We start from the raw sequence: 25692 nt of genomic DNA, 5'->3' as shown, positions 1-25692 counted from the left end.
AATCTTTGGAAAAACGTGCATGTCACTTAAACAAGGGACAGTGTTTTCTGTTAATACACAATGCAAAGCTCTTAAAATAGGACAATAAAGCAAATAAAATAAGTACTTCCCAGTTCCCCACAGGCTAGAAGCAGCTCATCCTGGTATTGTTACACACTATTACATTTGGTTCCTTCGAAGCTTTTGAAGTTACAGATCTCCTCTCCCCCCAGACACAACTCAAAACTTCTGGAGTAGTAAAGTGCTCAAAATACACTCAAGATTAATGTGATCTGCAGGCTCTAAGCTGGGGTCATCAACACAGCAGATACGTAGCAAGATGCCAACTTCAATGCTTGGAGAATCATCCTTCAGTGTTTGAAGTTGATTAAAATCCTTTTTAAGTAAGGGGATGCTTGAAATTAGAGTAAAATGAACAGAAATGTACCTGTCACAAGGAATCCTTTGCCATCACTACTGCTACATCTGTGATCTGTGTCTGGGAGAGATTTGTGATGTTAGTTTAGAACCTAAGAACCAGATAACACTTGATAAGGGGCACACTTGACAAACAGGAAATATTGCTGAACTGGCTGAATTCTTGGGTCTGCTGCAACTGCTGATTCATGATGAGAACTGCTTTGAAATGTTCAACTCAGGCTAATTAATCAAGTAATAACTTGTTAACAGGAACATCCAAACACACACCACTAAAGCCAGGCTCCTTTGGGCACTCATGGAGACACAATACTTTGCTTGACTTCTCTTCTAACCAAGACATTGAAGAGTCTTAAGAGGCTCAACAAATCCAGCAGAGGCTGAAAGGTCTATTCTGGCATTATTTTCCAGTCTCTTCAACTCACCACATCTATTCAGTGACTTTTGAAACCTCTCAAGGCCTGATATTTTGAAGGAACCTGCACATATTTTTGGAACTCTACAATTTTGCACAAAGTAGTCCATAACCTCTTTTTCACTAATAACAACAAAGTCTGCAGTCCTACTTCCTACTTCAACACCTACACCTGCATTATAAAACCAAACCAGAACAAACCATAGAAACCAAAAGAAGCCAGAAGCAATGGATGTAGCATAAAGTCTTGTTTTCAAAGGAAAGTTTTCTAAGGTCTCATTGTCCAGTTATGTTGACCAAAACTGTGTGTGGGAATGGAGTCATTTCACTATGAACAACAATGCTGAACTCTGCTCAGCTCACACAAATGTATAAAGTCACACCATGTCTGTTGAATACACTAGCAAAATATTTATTTTATAATGATAAAACAGAAGTGAAGGATTTCTTTTTGGTGCGCACCAGTAATTGTAGTAAAAGAATAAGGGGATTAATGGACTCTTTATACATTTCAATGACAAAAATTCATAAAGGTTAGCATCAAATTCAACTGTTCTCCATTTACAAGCATAAAACTTACCATAATACCCCCCCAAACACATATATAAAGAATTATAGTTTTAAAATCTATAAAAAGTAAAAAATATACAGTCAGAAGATCTAACTCTTATTCAAATCTTTAATATAAAATTGTAAACATTTATTTACACAAAGGAAATGTGTATAACAAAATTTTGAGCACCCTTTTCAATTGAATTGTGGTTTTTGGAAGGCAGTGGATGTTGCACAGTGACACTCTCTCCTTTCCTACCCAACCAAAACCGCAGTTTATAAATAAAGCCATGGGCGGCCGGCCAGGTACAGTTCAGGGGAGAAACATTTTTATTGCTCTGAAGCTGCAGCAAATGGAAAGCCCAAGTGCATATACAGACAGCTACATGTTCAAGGGCAGAAAGGCAAAGCTCAGCCCTACCCATGCACTTCATGTACATCTAAACCATATTTTCATTTCCATTGAACTGTCTCCACTTTGTTACAGTGATGCCACATCTCCAACAGTCTGATCACATTATGTGGCCAGGGCCCAAAACCAGAAACAGGGACTGTTTGTTCTGTCAGGTTAAATGCTGTTTGGATCCTGCTCACAAATGAAGACTGGTGGGCACTGTAATTCAGATTGCCTAGAATCACACTTAATTTTAGTTCAACAGTACCACGAAAAGGCCCTGTTATCAAATGTAGATACCTTCCTGAACAAACCCTCTGGTCAAGCAGGGCAATATCCACCTTAGCTTCCAGAAACAGTGGAGGAAAGAGCACATCTGCATTTTCCTGGATTGCCTTTCTGGTAGTCACAATGCAAACAGCAGACGTTCTTTCCTCTAATTAAGGAATCACAACTGGATGGATTGGATTCTGACTTATTCAGAACAACATCTGCGTGCAAAACCTGCTGGAAAATGGAGCAGATTTCACCACAAACTCGACAGGGAAGAAAGAAAAGCTGAATCCTACCCTGTTATGTCTCTCAAGTGTTTGTAAGGGGGAGAAAAAACTACGTGACGTTGAAGGATGTCACTTGAAATTATGAGGTCCCAAGCACTCCCAACAGGAAGGGAAGGCACACTGGTGCAAAGTTAACCTTTAAAAATAAAAATACAGCAAACACTCCTGTCACTGCCATTGCTAGTTTATCTATACTCTTCTAACAAACATTTACCTTGGACCAGTTTTTGGTTTAACTTACCAGTAAACCAAACTCACTAGCTCTTCTCTTAGATTGCCAGTACAAGAAAAGTTAGCATCAGTTATTTGCATCTCAACTACTTAATCTAGAAAATATCAGAAGTGTCAACAACCCAAGTCACTCACAGCCTCATCTTTCCATCCAATCTTTTGTTATCCTTTCAAAAGCTCTACGAGGGGATTAAATCTGCTTCAGTGAAGTTCTATCAGCTGTTCAATGGTGGGAGATCCTCTGATCAACACACATCTTTCACCAACAGTTCAACATGATACAACATCAAATCTGTTCAACAGAGAGCAATTCAACGACACCAGGTCAGTGTGCTGGACACAACCCATGTTCCATGCATATTTGGAAAGAATTAAAAGTATTAGTGTTAAAAAGCAGTTTTTTTAAAAAGTGCAAATTGTCTCATAAAGGAGCTGCAGATACAGTAAAATATTTTCCTTCTTTGAAATTAATGTTATCCTTCACTTCCCTTCACCCACTCTGGAAAAAGCCCTCTTCCATGCATCTCTGCAGTGCAGAAAACTCCTGAAGCATCCAGGCTGCTGAGGGAAATTGCTCTTAAATCATAATGCTGGGTTTGATTAGAAAGTTCAAAGGAGTTTCCCAAAAAAGTGGATTTTAAAAGGGAAGAGGTATTTGTGCATTTAAAACAAAAGCTTTCAACTTTATTTTAATTTTAAAATAAAGGTTAAGGCAAGGTGGTTTGTTGGTGGATAGGGTATTTTTTTGGTAGAAAGTAAGGACTTTGGAACACTGACTGTTCCCACTGCAGTTTTTGTCCTTTCTGGGATTGACCCCAACATATGATAAGAGGTCTCCTTGGGCTGACCTGAAGAACCAGCATCTGCTTCAGGGGTTATTAAAGAAGTAAATCCACCAGTCTATAGAAAGATTATCAAACTCGTAACCCAGTATACAAAAAAAAAAAAAAAAAAAAAAAAAGAAAAAAGAAAAAAAAGAAAACACCAAGTATTTAAAGGGGGAGACTTCCATACTGGAGCAACCCTGATCCAAGTATTCTCCCAGGCTGCCTGTGCTATTATTGCTGCTAAGGACTTTTCACCTCTCAGCCAAAATCTTCATTTCTCATTTTTATTCAGAAGTGAGAAAGTCTTGTGCTCATTGTGTCATTGCCAGCTTTGGGGAATGAACTGATCTCAAAAGTTAGTTTTACTTTTCACAACAAAGAACACTAGATGAGCTGTCATGAAGCAAAGCCTTCACTTAAATACAACTACCTTTGGAAATAAGTTATGAAGAAACAGGTGCAAAGTAAATGGCTTTACAATTCATGTTAAACCTATATAGTTTAAAAGTTGTCCTGTAAGAAATTCCCCCTTTAAACACAGCAAGGTATAAGCCAAGAACTGTGCCCCTCTACAAAAGAGTGCAAACTGCAGCTTAAAAGACTACAATCTATTAAGACAACTACCTAGACTAACTGGCCAGGTTTTAATACTTTCTTTCATCTATTACCAGCATCTAGAAATATTTACTGTGAAATATCACTTGCTTATTGAGAGTACAGGCACATGCTTCAGCAATGGGGAAAAGAAACAATTCAAAACATTTTGCAAGCATACTCAAGCCTCTTCTCAAATAAAAGGTCAGAAGTTTGATGGACAGGACTATAATACCATGTCAATCTACAAACAAATAACAATTGCAAATAATAGCTGCAGGAGACTAGGCCCTAAAAAAAACTTGTGCAACTATCTGCTTTCTTTCTGCACTATTTCTGTGGAATTTTGTTTTACTTTTAAATAATTAAAAGATTTAATTTTAGAACACTGCAAGTGAGATTCCTGAAAGGCTGGCTAGGACACACACAGTATTTTTTGACCTGTTCAAGTGTGTGACTCCTTAGAGACACCAAGACAGAGCTCAGTGCCCTGCAGACTCGTGTGGTCACTGCTGCCAAGTATCAACACTCTCTGAGAAGTGAGTTGTTGAGAAGTGCCTTTCCCAACCATTTACCTCTAATGCCTGCGAGTCTCAATGCCACAGGTTTTTTTGGTCCAAGTGTTGCTTGTATTTCATGAAATAATTAGAGAAGTAGAACCCCCACCCCTGGCCCCATTTTAATGAGTCCCTAACAACTCATCCAAATCATTCATCCACTCCTCTGAAGTCCTATTTTTCAGCAAAGAGTCTATCAGATCTGTGTCACCAGATAAGTTCTGAAGTCCATTATTGCCCGACTGGCCACTGTAGGCAAAAGGCAGCTCTTGACTGGTTGTCCTCACTGGGTACCCTTGACTACAGTGCAGATTACTTCTGTTGGACATTTGCTGATTTGGGTTCTGGTTGAAAGCATTCAGATCTGGAACAGTCTGGTTCATGCCAGGCAGGACTTGCTGTGAGGGCACCTGCTGCTGTGCAGGAGGAGGGTTTGTCCGCTGCTGTGCCCCCAAGGATGAGGACAGCATCTGCCCCGAGACAGCAGCATTCATAGAGGTCATGGGTCTGCTGGTGCTTAGGCTTACCTGAGGCATTCCTTGGGCAAACTGCTGGTTGGCCATCTTTAGATGAGTTTGCTGCATGTGGAAAGAGGAGCTGGCAGTAAACGGTCCTAAGCCACTGTTTGCTTGTGTCTGGTTGTTCATATTAGGGATACCTTGATGCTGCTGCCAAGATGGGTTTTGAGCCCCCATAGCAGCTGGTACTCTGGCCATCTGTGGCTTAGATAAGGTTGGATTCAGTGCACCTTTATTGTGCTGCTGAGAAATGCTTGAGTTTGCTAAGGTATTCTGCCCATACCCAGCAGGAACAGCAGCACCCTGGCCCAAGCTGCCTTGTCTCTGCATTGGTGTCTGTCCATTGGCACTTTGGGTTGCGTGCTGGGGAACCATCTGTGTCATACCAGAGGCCAAGCTGTACAATCCCCCTCGCTGAATGTTCTGCAGATTGTTGTACTGAGTCACCCCCCTGTCCTGCTGACTGGAGCCCGACTGGAGTGGAGGAACAGAACTGTGTCCAGGTCCCATCTGAATCATGTTCTGGGTCTGAGGAAACATCCGTGGACTACTGGAGCTGGACTGTCCTAAGTTACTGACCCCAGGCATGGCTGAAGATGACCCTGAAATACAAAAAATATTTTGGATATTAAACACCCTGGTTCAACTACAGCCAAGTTAGACTTGTAGATGCTACGATCCAGAAAGGAGATGCAGCTGCATTTGTATAAACCAACCTGTGCAACCAACACACACTCAACAGCAGTGCTTAATTAAAGAGTGTCAGTTGTTGCTCCTGTTAGCACCTCCGCCTTGATCTCAAACACAGATATACTAATGTCCTAAAAAATCTCAATACCACTTCTAAGAGTTCAGCATCACCAATTCAAAAAAAATTAGGCTTTAAAGGCAGGACTCTGATATTTCTTTGTGAACAAAGGTGTACACACATACTTTGAAGTGCATGCACGATTTGCTAGGCTGCTAAAAAACTACCACTTATTGCACACACACATCAGTGATTCCATGTATCTCATATTGTACAACTGTAGGGCTTCTGGTCCTGTGTTTCCACAGCTTCAGAAATTTCTTCTATTTATATAACTTTCAGAAATTTTTTATCAAATACCTACTGGATTTCCACAATGAAATACTCACTATGTTAATATATGATGCTGAAAAACAAGCAAGATGATTTGCAAAAACAAACATTAGCAAACCAAAAAACATCCTTTGCTGTTGCAAATTCTGAGTAAAAGTTTCTTTCTGCAGAAGAAACAGCCCTCTATTAAAAGCTAAAAAAGGATAAAAAAGCACTGTGAAGTGTAATGCACATAAACCATCCCCTTTCCATGGGAAACCTACCTACCCTAGTACTTTCTCTGCTTTCAAACCAAAAAAGGAAGCTGCAGAATTTTTTTGTATTTTAAGATGGCTGAGGAATATTGGCTCATTATTGTTAAGTTCCATCCTTCCTTCAAAATTAAATTTATTCAAATATAATTCAAATTATATCAACTTCATTATCAACAAAGCATACCATAAACCCACCAATATTAGGATGCAGGGGAAAGCATCTTACTGGAACAGTACAGTCAAGAGGCAGTACATATACCATGATTTGGGATGCAAAAAAAAATAGTTACAATCATCATTAGAAGAAAAAAATAGTTTTAATAATACTGATGTTCATTATAGAAAAACATGCTCTAACAGGTGTATTTCTGTAGAAAACTGGCAGGAGAAAAAAATGTTTCAGTGTGATATTTGAAGAATGCTGTGTTAACACACAGTCTTCTAGTACTGGTATCAAGTTTTGCAGCTCAGTAACTAAACCCAGACACTGAATAGCCATGAACACCTTGAACAGGATGAGAGCATCACATGTGAGAGCATCACATTCCTATTTGCATCTTTTCCCCTCAGTATTTATTTTTGTGGGAACACAGCAAGTAAGGAAACAAAACAAAGGGAATAAGCATTTGTACTTTTGGTTTATGAAAACAGACAAGTGGCTTCTTGATGTAAGGATATTTCAGGTAAAGAGATGAGTTTTTACTGTTCTCTAGTTCTTCACATTCATAAAGCTATTCCAGCTGAACAGTAACAACCATCTTTAATTTATCAGTGCTAATGCATTGCAGACATACCCAGCTGCATCTCCTACAAAACAAAAACATACAGAACACTAACATGTAACTTACAACTAGTAAAGGGAAATGGTAGCATAAAAAAGCCTTTAAAACAATAAAGGTACATAAGAATTCTACACATTTCCAGAGCAATATTAAGACTCAGAAGCTTAAGTTGTCCCAGATACCTGGGAAAGGGGAAGCTGTTCATTTGCAGCTGAGTAAGAGTAAACATCTGTAAGCCAGCCAATTCAGAAAATTTGAAGACACCTTGTTATTCAATCCTGATATTTTTTTCTGCCATTATTTCAATTGCCACATTCATTTACCTGTGAACTGCCCAACCTGTTGCTGGTAGGGATTCTGTGGCTGATCCTGATACTGGGGAGGTGGTCGGGTCAGATGCCTCTGCAGCTGCTGCTCCTGCTGCTGCCGCTGTTTCTCCTAGGAAAGGCCCAAAGCAAGGAGATTAGAGGACAAGTCAGGCTGTTTCCATGGGGGAATATCTTGGATAAAAACAAGTTATCTGCATGCTCTCATGCAGAGATGGTAATTAAAGGGGCTTCAGCAACTGTAAAGTCACTTCAGACTTTTGTTCCCATGGTTCAAACAGTCCATTTAATCTGGTGAGTGAAAAGACTACTCGGAGGCAAAAGGACCAGAGCAGACAATACAGGAGCCAGCTCTTTTTCTAGGTCTTGATTTCAAACTTATACAAGCCTAGGTCTTCCTAGAAGATTATGGAAAACTGCAGAACTACATTTCTAACAGAAGCTTTACAAGTTCTGTTACCACTGTTCAAAACCACTTTAGCCAATCAACTTCAAACAAACCCAACTATTCAAAATAACCTTGCCTCTCTAAAAGCACACTCAACCTGTAACCAGTATACAGTAAGAACATTTGAGAAATAAAACAAGAAAATTTTCTTTCAGAAACTTCTGGGGAAAATGAAGTTTAAAGTCTTGAGGGAAATGTTAAGTGTAGGTAGGTTTAGATACCAACAGGACACTTGGCTCCTGGCAGCATGAACAGCCTGCTTCTGCAGCATAAAACCTGCCAGACATGGCCTTTCTGGCTCTCCTTCCACATATATCTTCAACTGGCCTAAAATTCTGAGTTAACCAAGTAGTGATATTACCTAAAGTGATACTACTGAGTGATACTTACCTGAAGTTGCACAGGGCACATAAATTCCCTTCCAAGAGTACAGGGGTAAAGACACAAGCAATAAGCCTTTAAAGAAGGGACTAGTCCAACGTAACAAATAGGCTGATCTGCATTACTACCATCCTTCTGAAATGTCTACAACCAGGAAGCTGTTGAGACATGCAGAGGAATGAAAAGGGCAGGCTGCTTGACAGAAAGACCTGCTACTTGCAGGACCAGTCAAACCTGAAAGAGGCTGACCACAGAAGCCAAGGAGAAATGCCACAGTTCTGAGAGAAATGAAGAACGACAGAACCTGCCTCAGAAGGATTTGAAAAAAAAAGAAAAAAGAAAAAAAGAAAGAAAAAAAAGAAAGGAAAAAGAAAAAAGAAAAAAAGATGCAGAATATCAAATGCAAAGAAAGCTTCAGTGTTGCAGGGAATGGCACTAGAGCTATGTGAAACTCTTAATTCTCCTGCAAAAGGCAGATGGACTGATCCAGAAATCTTTTCTTAAAACTACATCCTCCATCATGTGTATCCAAAGAAATAAATATTAAATTAGAATGCTAACAAGATCTAACCTGACTGGGCAGCACAAGGCCAAAAATGTGGGAAATGCAATATCCAAGTCTGTTCAGCCCCAAAGAAGCTCATCCCCAGCCATCCAAGCTTGGGATGAGCTTCCCAGTATCACTACACAGAGATGCAGCAGAGCTGTCCCTGCCTAGGGCAGAGGGTTGGAACCAGATGGTCCCTTCCAAGCCAAACTATTCTATCACAGGATGTTCAGGCAATTTTCTTTAAAACACTGCCAGGCACATTCTTATGTTTTTATCTATGCCAGGTCAAGAACTGAAGGGGTTCCACAATACTGCAGATTCTACTACCCTCTCCCCATTGAAATATACTCCCCAATCAAGATTTCAATTCAGAGGGGACTATGTAATTTCCTTCTTTCTTAAATAAGCTGATGGAAAGTTGCTGCCATGAAATTTAAGGTGGCCACACACATAACCATTACTGGACCTTCTTTCACTATCTTTATTTTCCAAACTATTATTCAAGCTAAAATCCTGTCTACCAGGACAACTCCCAACTCTGAAGCTGAGACCACTGAGATTTTTTGCCTTTTAGCAGTGCTGAAAATTAAAGAAATGACACAGTCTGAACTGTTATTAGTTGAAGGACTCCTGAGCATTTAAATTTTAATATTTTTTATTGTTTTTTAATTCTCAGTGGCTTTTTTTTCATTAAGCCACTGACTTTTTTTTTCCAATTATCCTCTAAGACAATGCTTTCTACAGCTCTTCCTTGCCTGCCCCTCCCTTCATTGTCTTCAAAGAAAAAACTTCAGCAGTTCAGATCACGACACTTTTTCCCCAAAGATACAAATACCAGGTTCTCCCTGGGTCTCACAAAACTTTAAATATTCAACTTCCCCTTCCTCTGTATCAGACACTGATAATTCCTCTATATTCACAGTGCCAGTGCCTGGAATGTGCCTCCATGGACTTTTAAAAATGCTGAAAAGCACTGATTACAGAAATGACACCCTTTGGGCTGATTCCCAGCTGAAAGACTTGGAGAAGTTTTAAAGCTCAGAAGGTTCACACAAGGAGCTCATTTCCCTGACAGACTCTAAAGCAGCTTTCTGCAGTCTGATGGACAAAGTTAAATTCTTTTGGCAGGATAAGATTAAGATGGAAGTCAGATGCAGATGTGTATTTATTTTCCCCAAATAAAAAAGTGAAAGATGGGTTCAAATTTGAAACATGAACTGCTGTGGATCTCACAGGGCAAAGAGGCAGAAAGCCCAATAACCTTAGAGTTTATTGCTCATTGCTTTATTTTTTAAAGCTCTACAGAACACATCAGCAGTATTCCAAATTTTCATTTTATTTTTGCTCCTATTTCATTTGTGTTTTTTTCTTTCACAAATGCAGGTATTGTCCTGCATTTATACACTACTCAATTCTATTCATTTTTTCCTTTTCATTCACCACAGAGCCTTGTAACAACAGAAAAAATAATCCTCAGCAATCAAGTGCTATGTGTTTGAGTTACTTTTATAGAAAAATAAAGCAACAATTGTACTTATGATACCAAAGTGCCCTGCAGTCTACATTTCCTTATTTTGTAATGTGATAACTACCTGACAAGATCTCAAATTTTCTTTCAGTCCACCACAGTAAAGCAGCACATGGAGAAAATGACTGCTGGCCCCCCTCACCTGCTCAGCCAAAAGATGTTGCTGTCTCTGCTCCATCAGGAATTGCTGCTTCTGTTGCTCCATGAGCAAGTGCTTTTGTTGCTGCTCCCTCTGCTTCTGCTGGTCCATCAGTATTTGGTGTTGCTTCATCACTGCTGCTTGCTGCTGAGTGCTGAGATAAGGGGAGTTGCTGTGGTTACCTGCCATGGAGACATTGGGAGCCTGGGCACTCACCCCAGGGCCCGGGACAGAAACAGGAACACGAGGAACATTAGGAGAAGGGTTTTGATCCTGCAGAACACAGAAAAACAGAAAGAGGTTGGCCCTCTAGGACTTAGAAACTACACAGTTACACACAGATGAGAAAGGCACTTTTGTAAAGATGACCATGATTTGCATTATTCTGATCATTTTACAGGATAGGAAGAAAGACTTCACAGACAAAGTCTACACCAGGAAGGGAATCATAACCCATCCCAGAAAAGCAGACTGACAATTATTGCTTATTTGTACAATTACACTATTTAATAAAAATTACTCAAGTTCCTTATATTTGGAAATTTTTCTGAATAATTTTTTCACTTGTGAACCTTCTGACAGAAAAGTATGATGCAGTTTCCAGTTCAGCTGATTGAAGACAGCCAAAAATCCATCTATACAGTACCAGACACATAAGTGACAACAAGGTCAGAAGCTCCACAGCTTCTGTGTCAAGGTACTTCCCAAAGTCCAGCTCTGATAGGGGAGTCCAGCTCTGTGTACTTCTGCTCAGCCAGAGGAACAGTGCCTGTCCACAAACAGCACTTCAAACACAGCACCTTCAGTCAACTTTGGTAGCTTTTCAAACACTACATTTCATCATACAAAACATTAAATAAATACTGCCTCTGCTGTCAACATTAAATTCAACAAGCGTTTATGCCTCCCCTCCTAAAGTTTTTTTTTTAGTATTTGAAGGCTATCACTGACCAAAATGGATATTAACATATTTTTCCAGCAATCCAGTCATCACCATATTCCCCACAGAACAATACTACAACAGATAACCCTGCTAATAGTATTATTATTATTTTCTCATAAGTTTGGGGGTTTTTTGGAAAGTGGAACTTGGAATAAGCAAAAATAATACAGAATGATCATAATTCAAGATCTAATACTCCCTTCTTTATACCAGCAAACCCATTTGAAAGTTGATAATTCTTATAATTTTTAAGCACAGCTTCATCTCTAACTCAGCTAACTGGTTAGGCTGTTGATTCTCACCCTCTGCAGTTTTGTAAGAAATCATGAGCCAAATATAGGTAATGCTGTGCTAAGTTGTTCTGTATGTAAGCTTTGAGAAATTCTCCAGAAGAGTTTGTCAGTATTTCTGTTAATTCAGTGCATGTCAGTGCAGATGCAAGGTCACCCTCATGCTTCCACCCAGGGGGAGATGAGACATGCACAGTCATCTCTGCCCTCCCCCTTCTTATATCAAAATGTCTTTAGACTGTTACTTTTGCCAGCTTGTAAAGAGATTAATTTTTTTTTGTGTGCCTTATGAAGCACACATTGAGCCAAGATTTTTATTTGGACAGTGTGGTCTTGATCACAGACTAATCAGATCTTTCTCAAGGGTTGTTTGTTTTGTTTTGGGAACATATTAGTAGCTTTGGATCCCCAGCTTTAATAATCCTTATAAGAAAGACCTTTTTTTTTTTTTTTTTTTTCAACAAGTATGTGCATTGATAGCATATGTTACAGAATCCCAGCGAGGATACCTCCCTTCATAACATAAATTTCCACCTGCAACATATCTGTGGTAACAGTTACATATAAGGCAAAGAAGTATCCTCTGGAATTTTCCTTTACAAGAAAACCTGAAGCATTTGCTTCAGGCAGACAATTATCACTATTACTCATTTTAAAGATTTATTTCTCTCTTAACCCAAACTTCCCCAAAGCCAGGAGACTTACCCAACAACAAATTCTTAGATTTGACAAGCCCCAAGGAAGACCCAAGAAATCAGGAATGCAGCCACCCCTTTCATCTTTTCAAAAAAGCAGCAACCAAAGGCATGCCTTTTTTATAAACTCTGACACAAGTAAGGACTAAAAAGAAGGTACAGAAATCAAAGCTTCTTTGAGAACACTATTTAACACTACAGTTTTACTTTAGGCCAAAGTTTACAAAGCATCTATTTATCTTTGTAAATAGAAGCTTTTATGAAGCAGGACATAATTTGTTGACCACAAAATATAGTAAGCTGGAAATCACACATGACCACATGACCTAGAAACAAGTATTAGAAACTGGAAAACTGAGTTCTTGATCCTTATCTCTTCTTATTGCATACAATAATCTTTATATTTACAATCATGTGGCAAGTGTTTTGAAACAACACCAATGTGTACTCTAGCCTTATTTATCCAGCACCCTCTTGCACAACCTTAAATCTGCTACAAAACAAAGGTAAGAAAACTCAGAAGCATTCACCTGACTGTGTGGCAGTCGGTAGGAAATGGACTTGGTCTTCAAAAGGATCATCCCATTTTGGTCATCACTCACATGAGGCAGAGGTGCCTGCTGGCGCTGCTGTATGTACAGCATGGGAGTCTTGCTCTGACCAGGTACTGCCACCCCCTGCTCACATTCTGCTTTGTAATGTGAAAGAGGTTTGGTGTTTCCATAGTCTAGCATAGAGCCTTGACTGTTCACAGGGTTCTGGTTCAAGCTGTTCTGCTGATGACCCAAAATGTTCACATGGTAGTTGCCTGCGGCTCTTGGTGAGCTTTTATTTCCCATGTTAGACATAATGATTTTCTGATTGTTGAAGTCAGGCTGGTAAACTGATGGGCTGGTGGGATTTTCCATGGTGTATGGGACAGCCAGTGGACTATGAGATTGTCCAGACTGTTGCCACGTAGACATCTGATTTGTTTGGTGGACTTGTGAAGCTTGCTGCTGGTTCTGTAACATCTGGTCTCTCTTCTGCTTGGCAGCAATCTGCTGCAGTTGATGAGCAGAAGACATTTCTTTGGCACTTCCCGCACCCTTTCCAGGTAACAACACACTGGGGAGAGGCCTCTGGACGTTCTGAGAGTGGTTTGATGCCTGCATCATAGGCTGATTAGGATTTTCAGTCATTGACTGATTGGAAGGCTGAAACATGGCCTGAGAATTAGCGACCGCTGGGGAAGCGGCACTCACAGGTACAGAAGCAGCACCAATAAATGCTGGACCTGATGAAGTGGATCTCACCTGGGGAGATCCCATCTGTTCCTGTTCAAAGGGTGCTGGGGAAAACTCAGTCTTTATGTTAATATCTTGTGGCAATGGAGTCTGTGCAGCTGAATTTGAAGAATCTGCATCTTTTTTCTCTTCAAAGTCTTCATTAAAGAGATCCTTCATGTCTTCATCGGGCACTGATCTATTAAGCTCCTCGATAAGTTCCTTCCATTCTTGCTCATTAAGATTAAGATCAGGCATCAAGTTATTCTGAGATATAGAACCCCCTGCTCCAGCAATCATACATGGAAGATCATCTACAGGCTCCTGCTTCAGCTCCTTGTTCAAACTCAGGGGAAATGAGTCCTCAGCATCTCCACCTCCATTCATTTGCAGGCTGGAATCTGGAAGACATTTCTTGCTGATGCCATCGAGCCCCATTGGATGTTTTCCATTAAGCTGCAAGGTATCTCCACTGCCAGATTTCTTGTCAAGATGATGGAGTGGAGACACAGGAGGCATCCCATTGGAAGAACCACTCACTCCACCAAGAGCATCATCACGACGCAGCTTCTTGGACACAGCAAACACATCACCATACCCATTCTGCTGGTCTCCATTCTGAGGGGAAGCAGCACTGTCGAGTTTTCTTTTCACAGTCTCATGGAGCTGCTGGAAAAAGAGGAAAGTTTGAGTTATTTAGCTTTATGTTTCACAGATTAGGACTTTTATTTCTCATCAGACCACTCTCTAGCTCTGAATAAAACATTAAAAAGGCTACTTCTTTGCTTTGGTAAGATTTGTATGAGATGACTTCCTTACTAGAATCCTTAGGGTAAACTTAAAAAAAATATTTACTGTATCAAACAGAGCACTCACCTCCCAACAAAACCAAAAGCTGCCATATACTTTGATAACAGTGTCAAAAAGTTGAGAAAGGGCTGTGAATCAAATATATTATGATTTTTCCTATTCAAAATTAAAAAACTGTGAAGAATGCTAGGATTCAAATTTTAGATGGGAATAAAAACCTGTATTTTATCTGGCCCACGTACATATGGGATAACTGTTCTGTAAGACAGCTTTATAAAACAGCCTCTCATTAAAATATTTAGAGAAGAAGACAACCATGTCTCTCGTGATTGTAACTTTTGGAGAAGAACTATATAAAATTTTGTACATAAACTTTGTACGCAATCACATTTTTGGCATCACAGCAAAACCAGTTTGTCACTAAGCAACCACTGTTTCACACCTATAAAATGAAATTCACAGTTCAGACAATTCTATCATAGCAGAGCAAGTTTCTTTCTTTCTTTCCTCCTTTCTCCTGAAGCATCTGCCATCTGGCCCTCGCTGTACTGTGACCAGCAGAGCCCCAACCAGCTCAACATTTGGCCTCTCACAGGGCTTGGAAATCCACGTATTCTTTTTCTTGTGGTGCCACCTAGAAGCAAACAGAGGGTACAGCAACCAACCAAGTTGGCTGGGCTCTCAAAGAGCCTGAGAGCCCTTTGTTGGCCTTTTTCCTGGCAGTATTATTTCAAATATAAAGTCCTTTCTAGCGATCTCAAAAACACCTGAAAACAGAATTCAGGCACACATCAAAGATGACTGAACTATTCCTTCCCTCCGATTAATTCTGTAAAAATCAAAAAGCTGTGCTTTGCTTGTGCTGGGACTACTAACACAAACCTGTAGGGCTGGGACACTGCTCAACCAGAGCAGGGAGCTTGAAGAGCAAAAGCTGTCACCAGCTTCCCTGACCTCTGCAAGATGCCTTCTACTTCTCAGCAGGACACATGAGGAGAATCTCCCCAAAAAGCCACCCAGCTGAGGAGTGGTTCACCCAACAGTTCTCTCAGATGGCAGAAAACCAGCTCATTAAACAGACCTCAAGACAAATATGCTTATTTTAATATTACTTGCAGTCTCCACAATGCAGTCCACTAAGCCTTAGGGAAAATGTCTCATCCAAGAACAAATGGGAAACCTCAAGATCTCAGCACTCCAGTTGTATGTAGAGCCAGCATAAATGATCAGAAGAATTCTACAGCACTTGCCTGGGCAACAAAATTCTTCAATATAAGGGCAGAAGGACTCATTCAGTTAATTGTTGTGGTTATTTTTTTTTCCAAACAGTCTAGAGTTAGCTCATCTTTGAAAAAAACACTTTTTGTATAATGTTTGCATAGGTAGCAGCAAAATTTTTATCTGAGGGATCCACTGAAGCTTCTCAGGAGACTGTGATCTCCTAGGGGGCTCATGGAGATGGCAGAGCAGTGACAGCAGCAGAAGACCTCACAGGACAAGGTGAGATGTACATTTGGAAAGGAGGCTGGAACTTGAATTCCCTTAATTAGAACATTAGGTCTACAGTTCTGAGTAGCAGATCTAGAATAAATTTTTCAAATAAATTTTTCAAATACTAACTTGAAAAAATAATGAATTTTACTTTTTTCTGTAAAATGGCAAAACAACAGAAAGTGATGAAGCCTCAACTGAATTGCAACACTGGATTTTCAGCAAGTTTCCCATTGTTTATTTCATACTCCAACTGGGAAGACTGAAGCTCAAGGTAGATGAGTAATTTGCCCAAAGTTGTACAATGGGTCAATCACTCAGAGTCTGAGAATGGATCCTCCTTTATTCTCAGTCATTAGGGAAAAATGCACTACTTGAAAACTGACATACAAGTAACAACTTATTTTTGAACACCGTGTATATTCTTCTCACATTTAAGCTGATTTCTATATTAGAGTAGAATACATGCCCATTAGGCTCACTGCTGTAACTCCAATTCACACAGAGAAGTCAAGGCAATTAGGATTTTGGTAGCATAGGCACCAAATGGGGCTCTTCACAGACTGCAAAACCCACCTGGGTTGCTGAACAAATATTCTGAAAGTTCATCTGTGCTAAGGCATTTGCTACTGTACCACACACACCATTTGCAGTATCTATACAACTAACTAGTCTAAAATTAAACCATCCATGCTGTAGGATACACTTACTGTAATCTAAACAAGATATAGACCTCTGATCTCTACCACAGGCTCCTTCCACCAATAAAAAAACCTAGGAGCTTTTGTATCTGCATGGGTTTTAATGCTTGTAATGCTCAGATACCTGATTCTTAGTGATAACTTTCCTTTAATTGCTCTAGACAAAGTCCTTCTTTCACCTAAAACTGTATGTAAACAAAACCTTGATAAAGTCACTAATGATGTCGAATTTTGGGGCGACTCCTTCCAGCCTTGCTTCACCTCACCTGTATCTAAGATTATTTGAAAGATACCATACCATGTATGTGCACAACAGACACATGGGAAGGAGGAAAATCTGCTTATTTTCTATCTGTATCAGAAAAGATTGAGGCCCAGTTCACAATCAGGACACAACGTTTGAGGTTTAGAAGCTACATTTGCATGCTCATTCACATTAAAAATATTCAAAGGCACACTTACATTTCATGGCATTAACTCTACAATGATATTTATATTACTGGAGTTAGCTAGCTACAATACTGCCAGCCAACCAGCTGAACACTAAACTAGTGTGTTCCATTTGCTCTCTTTTTCTTTATCAAGAAGACATAGCTACAAAAATTTGTAGAAGCCAAAAGTTACAGGTTACTTCCCCTCTGCCATTAGAAACATAAATCCTGATACCTTCTACCTACTCGTCTCTCATTTTGAGCACCAGAATCTGAAAATCTCAAACCAAATACATTCAGATAACTACTCTGCAAATAATGACACTTTCTCTTATAAAATTCCTTTCTTAGATATATTTCTTACGTGCTAGCTCAGTTCCCTATTTCCTAAAAGAAAAATAATAAATTAAGTTATTCCATAATTTGTCTGTGTCTATCCAAATAATCTGGCTTTGGGAGAAAGAACAACAAGGAGCATGTGACAAGTCAGACTGCGAGCTATCTACACATCAAGCTGCTCCAAGAGAGTTCTGGAGGCAAGAAAAACCTGTTCTCTCCTGCCAAAAAAGAAACACTGACAAAGTAAAGCATACCTTGCTACTAACAAAATCCCTTAAGCTTTAATTTTACAGTCCACTATCATTCTCAAGGCACAGTGGCCCTCTGGTATGCTGCTCATGGTTTCCTTAGCAGAATCAATCAACTTGATTTATTCCACTCTCAAAAGATCACATACAGAAACTTATTCCCATTTTCTCAACCTACCCAACTTTGCAACTTCCAAGAACTCAGCTATTTAGCTTTCCTAAAACTTTTACTCCAGTAGTATTTATCCAAAGTATTTCAACCAATATAGGAAGGGTGCAATGAAAAGAACATATGCAAGTCTCAGTCCTTTGGCCCAAGACAGGACACAAAGTTTCTCAAAGAGCCCCTCAAGGGCCACAGGCTGCACATCCTCATATCAAACCATCAGAGCTGCATTTTATTCAAGTGAGCAAAACAGACAGTCCTCAAAATTACAGTAAATACTCTTACTTATCCATCACAACAAAAAGGGTGTCCAACACAGGCACCTCTGATCATGTCACTCACAGTAGGTACATCTTACACTGACCTGGACACAGGACCACAATGCCAGGGATGGAGGCACCTCAGTCCAGTGACAGGGATTCCATCAGGAAATGGGCAGCACTCATTGGTAAGATGTATTTTATCATTTTGATAAGATGTATTCAATGTCTTAAGCACACCATTTTTAGGGCAATAATGCTCAGCTGTGTTGTGGTCTCAATGTAGGGTCAAGTTGGCAGATTTCATACAACTTGCCCACAAACTACCACAAGAGTCCAACAAGAAACTGGAAAAGCTTTAAAACCTCATCTACAACTTTTGAGTTAGCACTGGCAGAGTTCAAAACTTCAGAGCATGAGGCAGTGCCCTCTTACTGCCTTGATGGGAAAGGGGCATGAATCACAATGGTACAAAGCTGTTTGGGTTTTGTTGTTCGTTTGTTTTTTCACTTAAAAAGGAAAATATTATTCCAAGAATCAAAACATCAGTGTGAAACACTCAATTTCCGAAACTAGTTTTAAGTAATATGGAAACAATTACATTTCAGTGTGTTAGAATGTAACAAGTAGGAAAATTTAGTTCACATTGTTTGCCTGAAAGTAAGAAATCCTTCCTAATGCAGATTTTGTTATACTTTGAGTTCCATAACTGAAGATGGTAAATACATCAAAAAAATAGAAATTGTGTGCAAGTTTCATTTTTTCTGAAAAAATACATAGTAAACATTGCAGAAACAAAACTTCTTAAGAATCTGGTTCTTACACTGCACTTTTAGGCTCCATATAATGTTCTGGTCTAGTTTTTTCAAGCACCTGTTCTAGATACTAAAATATTCTTACAGGATTCAATAGAACTTTCATTTTTTGCATTTTATTCACAGTAATCTTAAAATTTCAGTCTCACAATCAAGTTATGTCTGCAAGGATTTGTTATGAAATACCAAAAAGAAACATATAATGCTGGTCATTTTCAAAGACAAAATGCTATACTACTCCAGAAACATAATAAATATCTATCTCTAATATGCCTCCTAGCTAGACACCAGCACTGTCACCTAGCAGGGGACACCAAAACAAAGTATTGATTTTTCTGCCATGGAAGTGGTAGCATTGCAGCACAGTCAAGGTCCCATGAACCAGAGGTTCCAGCAGGTCCTCTGCAGACCCAGACTCTCCTCTCCTGCCTGGCCAAGGACAAAAGCAGCAAAGATGACAGACAGACAGACAGACAACCTCTTAAACCGGAACAACACCACAATTATCAGGAATTGTAGAGTATGAATTTCAGATAGAAAACACAATATTTTGACTATACAACACAGTAATGACTCCCCAGTTACTGTGCATCTACCACAGCTCCCAATACTGCACTGCTCCTGCAAGGAAAGCATTTTATTACCCAATGTGTTCCTGCATTCCATGGTGTTGTCAGAACCAAACTGCTGGACTGATTCTCATTCTGCCTTTAATTCCAGAAGACTTTTGTATTTGGGTGACTGCCTGCTGGAGTGAAGAAAGGCTGTGGATATGCAGGTCTATAAATATCCCAAGTCTGCATTAGTCACAAGGGGCAGCTTCTGCTACAGGAATTGTTCTGCTGAATCAAAAAAAAAAAAAAAAAAAAAAAAGCAAAAAAAAAAAAAAGCCACTGTGCCTTTAGCTGCAACGCCGGATCCTCCACCTCACTTGAACATAAACAGCAGGAGCAGATCAGTCACTCCCTGAGCCTTACAATTTAGGAAGCATCTCTGCATATCTAACTAATCTAATAAGGGAAATGTTTCAAACACACAACAATACCTCACACAGAATTCACAGGAGACAAAGAAAAACCTGTCTGAGTTGTTGGGCAACAAACTATCAGACTTGTCAGCAAAAACAAACAATGGTGGCAAGACTACACTGCTGCTGTAGTTATGTATAAATAACGTGGAAATAAGTTGCTATTTTTGTGGTAAAACGTAATTTCACGATTTAACACCCCTGTACCACAACTGACACAAAAATGAGGGCTTCTGAATTGTTACTATACCAGCCTGAGATTTGTTAGGGGAAAGCTATTAATGCTCATCAGTACAACCCAGGCAATCTATTCCCTTTTTTAATTACTTTAGGTCTTTTCAACCAGGAATCACTGTACTGCTCTCCTTAAATTTCTTTTTAAACTTTTTGCTTGGTGACTTTGCTTAAATAAGAACTCACCTATTATTAATGTCAAAACTCCTACTGCTCCCAAATAAATGCTGGTCTGCTCTTCAGCTTTAACACAAAGCATTCCCAAAACAGGCCACCAACTAGACCTTCTCTGCCCATTCCAGAAATACTGTTTGTGGTTTTGTGGTAGTCCCAGACAAAGCAAGCCAGCTACACAACTGCTCTCAGGTGAGGAAAAAAAAAATAGTGAGACACAGGGAGTAGATCTCCTTCCAAGAGACCACATCATAAAACAAGGAGTGGAGATGAAAATCCAGATCTTGCCATTCTCATTCACATGGCAGCGAAACACTTTCTGTTGTGCTCAGTGATATGCTACAGTATAATCTGAGAAATACAGGGAAGAATGTCTTTCTGCTGCAGAGAATTTAAACAGCATCATTTTGAATGATTTTTTTATTGACAGCATTGTTTAGAATTAACTTTCTGAAATCAGAACCTGGCAAAGAGGAAAAAAATGTTCTAGGAGACAGGTCCTGTCTCTTACGAAATTACCTGTTTCTCAAAAATACAAGATCAATACAACAAACAACACATTATCCAAACACTAAGTAGCTTCCACTTTGAACAGTCTTAAACAACAGGAATAGGAAGTAAATGTCAACATCTGCATTTCCTAATAAATAATGGTCTTTAAATCTTGTAAAAAATCAGAAGTTTATAATTTTTTCATCTTTTTCTTCAAATTGGTCTACATGGTGCCACAAATCATTTAAGGTATTTCAGTACCAATGCTGGAATCTCTTGGCTTCTGTGGCTCAAATTTTAGAGCTACTTAGAAAGAAAGCAAAGGAAAGAATCTACCCCTTACTGCAAGCAAGCAAGATGCATCCAGCTTCAGAATCTTAAACAGGCAAGAGACTAATGGAAAATACCTGGTTTGGGCCACATTAAACATCTCACAAGACATTAAGAAGGAGGTGGTGTTGGTATTCTGTTCCCTCTTAGGCACTGGCAGATGATCTGAAATGCAGCATCTGGGACTGCACACACTGTCCATGGCACTGCAGCTTCACATCCTTCCCATACAAGCTCCCTGACACTAGATCACAAACCCCTTAGCTTCACATGAGGTGATTTCTCTTTCAAGGGTGAAAATAAAAGCTTCATGAACTTTCAACACAAAGTACCAGCTTCCAGGAGAAGGTTAAAAGGCATCTTCCTGAAGAACTCTGCATAGTAACAGTAATGATGGTTGACAGAATGTGTGTTGCACTGATCTACCAGCATTCTCTTGAAAGGAATGTGTCCAAGATATTTTAAAACAAGATAACTTTGGTGTTCATCCAAACTTTATCAAATATTGTAAACCAAACTCGTGTCCTTCCCATACAAGGCACATGCTTGGTCTTGATAACAACTACATGATTGCTAGAAGTAAAATACCAAGCCCAGAGAGGTATCTTCTATGCCAAAGGAATAAAATTAGCAGCAGAGGGGTTTTTGTTGTTGTTTTTCAAAACCTGAATTACTAAGCAAACCAACTTTATACCCTAGCAACAAGGTGATGAATCAGCAGCAGCAATTAAGCTTACAGTCATGTCTCCTAGGAAGGAAACAGCAGGCCAGCACAAGGAGGAGTCATTCATACACTAAAATCCTCTTCTGTTGTGTAAATTGGCCACTGGCAGCAGCTTCCTGAACAAGAAGGGCTTCCCCAGATGTGCAGTGTCCTTCAGAGCCTCACTGCTTTTCAGAGTCTTCATTATAATGGATGCTAATTAGATCAAATCCACATCCAAGCAATTGAAAATAAAAGACACCAATGAATTAAAGACATCTTTCTTTTAGAAGATCAATATGAAGACTGTGGTGGCAGTTTAAGCAAAAGGATTTGATGTGTTAGGGAGCTCTGTGTGTAACAAAAATATGCATTATTAATGGATAGAGCCCCATAGGCAAAAAGCCTTAGAGCCCAGACAGGAGATAAACAGGAATCCCATCACATCTTTGGATAATAAAATACAAATTTGAGTCTTTTTTTTTTTTTTTGGCAGAAGCTGATATTCAAGATCAATCTACTAAACACCATCTGCCCAGAAAGTTCAACAGAATCACTGTCAAGAATGCACAAGCTCTCTCTTCCTCAAGTAGCTTTTGTTATCAAACACCTGAAGTGCTCTGTGACACAAGTATCATCATCTTCAAAAAAGTCAGCAAGCCCTGGATTCTCACGTGTATTAGCAGGGATAGAAACGATTCTGTTGAATATAATTTGAACTCAATTTGTACGTACTATAAACCACACACATTATTTACATTAAAGATGACAACTGAGGCACTCCATGCTTCATTATTTTACCTTGTGTCCAGTCACACCCAAGTACACAGTAACCTCTACCTGATTCTGTTTTAAAAACTAACTAAACGAGGTCTAAGTCAGCAGAGAATCCCATCCTCCTTCCCTTCTAACCTGACAGAACACACAGAGCATCTTAAAAATTGTTTAATTTATATATTAACCTGGAAATGTCTCAGGCTAATCCAGTATCCCCTTTTACAGACATTTTCATGCTGGCCACCATTTAGAAACACCTGGTTTTAACACGGGTATTAAGACAGGCAGCATTTAAGAGGTTATCCTACTAACCTACATTACTGACACATTAGTACATAGCAGTATATTTAAAGGGCTCCGAGTAAGTTAAGCAATAACTATCTTGATATACAAACAAGGCTGTATGAATATATCCTGACAACCAGAAATGCTAGAGAAGCCAGAGAAACTAAGCCAGTTTTTAATGGGTGGAGTGGGATTCCCGTGGTGTTCACACCCACTGGAGCAAGAGGCAAATAAGCAGCTGCCTTTCCAATGAAATCCTCCCCAATGCGTACCAGAATTAACAGACATTATGTGGCTTAAAAATTCCTCCTCAGTAATAAGCATATCCTTATCAAGTGACTCCACTAAACCCCAACAGCTTAAATTAAAAGCATAAACTAGCAAACAATTAAAAAAAATTAAAAATCCAAAGTCACAGCAGCATTCGTGCTCCCCCGACAGTTTCTGCGGGAACATTTTAGGTGAATTAACCAAGCCACAGAACGCTGCTCTGGATGCCTGCAACCCCCGCAGAGATCCATCCCCTGGCTTCTCCGCACTCTTCCAACGCCCAAAGGTGACAAGAGGGAAGATAAAGCCCCCGATCAGCTGCTCAGTCGCAGCAGAGCCGGCACAGCCTCAGCCCTGCCTCCACAGCCACCGAGACCTCCTTCTCCCTCCTCCACCCTCCGCCAGCTCCGGAGGAGAGGTCCCGGTGCCAGACGGGCACAACCCCGCCGATCCCCGGCTCCCTCCGGCTCCCTCCGCCGCCCCGACCGCCCCGTCCCCCGCCCGGGAACCCGCCCCTTACCGCGATCAACGTGCTGCTCCGGCCGTGCTGCTCGCCGCTCGCCGCCTCGGCCTCCAGGCCGTTCGCTCCGGTCCTGTCGGCGCTTCCCGCGACGGCGGCGGCCGGCGGAGGGGGCGCGGGCGGCGGCGGGGCCGGGGGCGGCTGCCGGTGCTTGCCGGCCCGTTTGGCCTTGGCCTGCAGGCAGCGCTGGTGCAGGGCGAAGGTTTGCTGGCGCTCCAGCTCCAGGCGCTCCGGGGACACGGCCTGGTAGCGGGACTCGCAGGCGCTGTGGTGCCGCCGGCAGAGCTCGATGCGCCGGCGGAGCCGCTCCATCACCGCGCTGTGCCGCGGCACCACGAACTCCGCCATGGGGCAGGGGGGCAGCACCATGGACCGGAGAGCGAGGGGGGCGGCCGCCGCCGTTCACCGGCTCCTCACACCGGCCCCCGCCATGGCAGGGGCTCCCCCACCGCGGGCCTTCCCTGACCTCCGCCGCTCCTCCCCCCTCCCGCGGGCCTTACCTGGGCTCCCCGCCTGGCTCTCCCCCGCCCCGGTTCCTCCCCCCACGGCCCGGCCCGGCCCGGCGCCCGCTCCGCTCTCCCCCGCCCCACTTCCTCCTTCTCCCCCGAGGCCGGTGCCGCTTCGCTGCTCCCCCCCCCTCTACCTCAGCCCTGCCCAGCGGCCGCTGCACACCCGTCCCGGGGTCCGGCCGGAGCCCGCTCCGCTCTCCCCGGGCGCGGCTCGGCCCGGCGGCCGCCGCTCTCAGGCACGGGCCGGCCCGAACCCCCGACTCCCCATTGTTATCCGCGCCGCCGCCATCTTGAAATTGTTTTTCCCCTCCAGAGCCGAGTTGAGAATAAATAGGCGGAGCTTCCTGGGTGGGGGGGCACGTCACGCCGCGTCACGCGTCACGCGCCGTGAGGGACACCCCCGGCAGCCAATGGGAAGCCGCGGAACCGCGAGGCAGGCGGCGGCGGCGCGTGCGGGCAGAGCGGCGGCCCCCGGGGCGCCCTCCGGAGCGTTTAAAAGGCACGCGCAGAAAGGGGGCGGGGCGGTGGCGCCGCAGCCAATCAGAGGCGTGGGAAGGCGGAGCCAGAGGTGATTGACAGGAGAGGGGGACAGCGCTCACCTGCCCACAGCGGCCCCGGCTGAGCCGGGGAAGGAGCAGGGCCGGGCACGGTTTGAACGGAAAATCCTCGTGTTTTGGGTCACACGGAGCTGTGGGAATCGAGTCTTGAACACCAGAGAATGGAATCACCTCACAGAGCCGCCAGCTTGTCGCCTCTTCCCCTGCCTTCTCTTTGAACCGACCAGAGATGAAGACGTAGACAAAAAAAAGCCCAACAGAAGTGATTTTTTTATTGATTAGTTTTTACCTTTTTTTTTTTTCCAGTTGAATCTACGAGTACCTTTTTGGAATGGACAGGTCTTTCCTGTGAGTGATAGGAGAGGCCCCGTTCAGCAACACTAAAAACTCAAAATCCCTTTTTGACAGGAGGAGGCAACAGGGGCGGTAACAGGGGGACAGCTGGGGAGGGACAGAGGGCCACAAACACCCTCCCCAAAACACCCCCCCGCCAACACCCCACAACACACACCCCCAAAACACACCCCCACAAACACACACCCCCCACCACAAACACACATCCCCCCACCACCAAACACCCCCACAAACACCAGCCCTGCTGCTGAGGAAGGGGTGAGGACAGCAAGAGACAACCAGAGCTGTACCTCCACTTCCACTTCCACCCATCCCTCCTCAGGCCCAGGACTCAGCCTCTAAACAAGACCCTGGCACTGCATCAGCCTCAAGCTGTGACCATTGATAATGGGGCAGATCCCGGGAGGACAGAGCACACCCAAGGACACCTCTGGAACAGGTTGGTTAGTTAG

General features: G+C 41.9%; 1 protein-coding gene across 4 annotated transcripts; it reads right to left on the bottom strand.

The window, feature by feature from the left end:
* Positions 1-1223: 1223 nt before the first annotated feature.
* Positions 1224-24359, bottom strand: MAML1 (mastermind like transcriptional coactivator 1). Of its 4 annotated transcripts, none has more exons than XM_071759052.1 (5): positions 23821-24359; positions 13013-14416; positions 10558-10827; positions 7506-7620; positions 1224-5667 (listed from the first exon to the last, which is right to left on the bottom strand). In XM_071759052.1, the coding sequence occupies exons 1-5, from the start codon at positions 24187-24189 to the stop codon at positions 4670-4672; spliced, it is 3156 nt and encodes a 1051-aa protein (XP_071615153.1). In that variant the 5' UTR covers positions 24190-24359; the 3' UTR covers positions 1224-4669. The 4 variants fall into 4 exon arrangements, with proteins under 4 accessions (XP_071615153.1, XP_071615154.1, XP_071615155.1 ...); XM_071759053.1 differs by having other exon boundaries at positions 13013-14413; XM_071759054.1 differs by lacking the exon at positions 23821-24359 and adding an exon at positions 22003-22160.
* Positions 24360-25692: the final 1333 nt, after the last annotated feature.

Source organism: Heliangelus exortis, chromosome 15 (assembly GCF_036169615.1).
Source record: "Heliangelus exortis chromosome 15, bHelExo1.hap1, whole genome shotgun sequence".
NCBI classification, from domain to species: Eukaryota; Metazoa; Chordata; class Aves; order Apodiformes; family Trochilidae; genus Heliangelus; species Heliangelus exortis.
The sequence above is the reverse complement of the archived record's forward strand: the minus strand, read 5'-3'. Positions and strand labels throughout refer to the sequence as shown.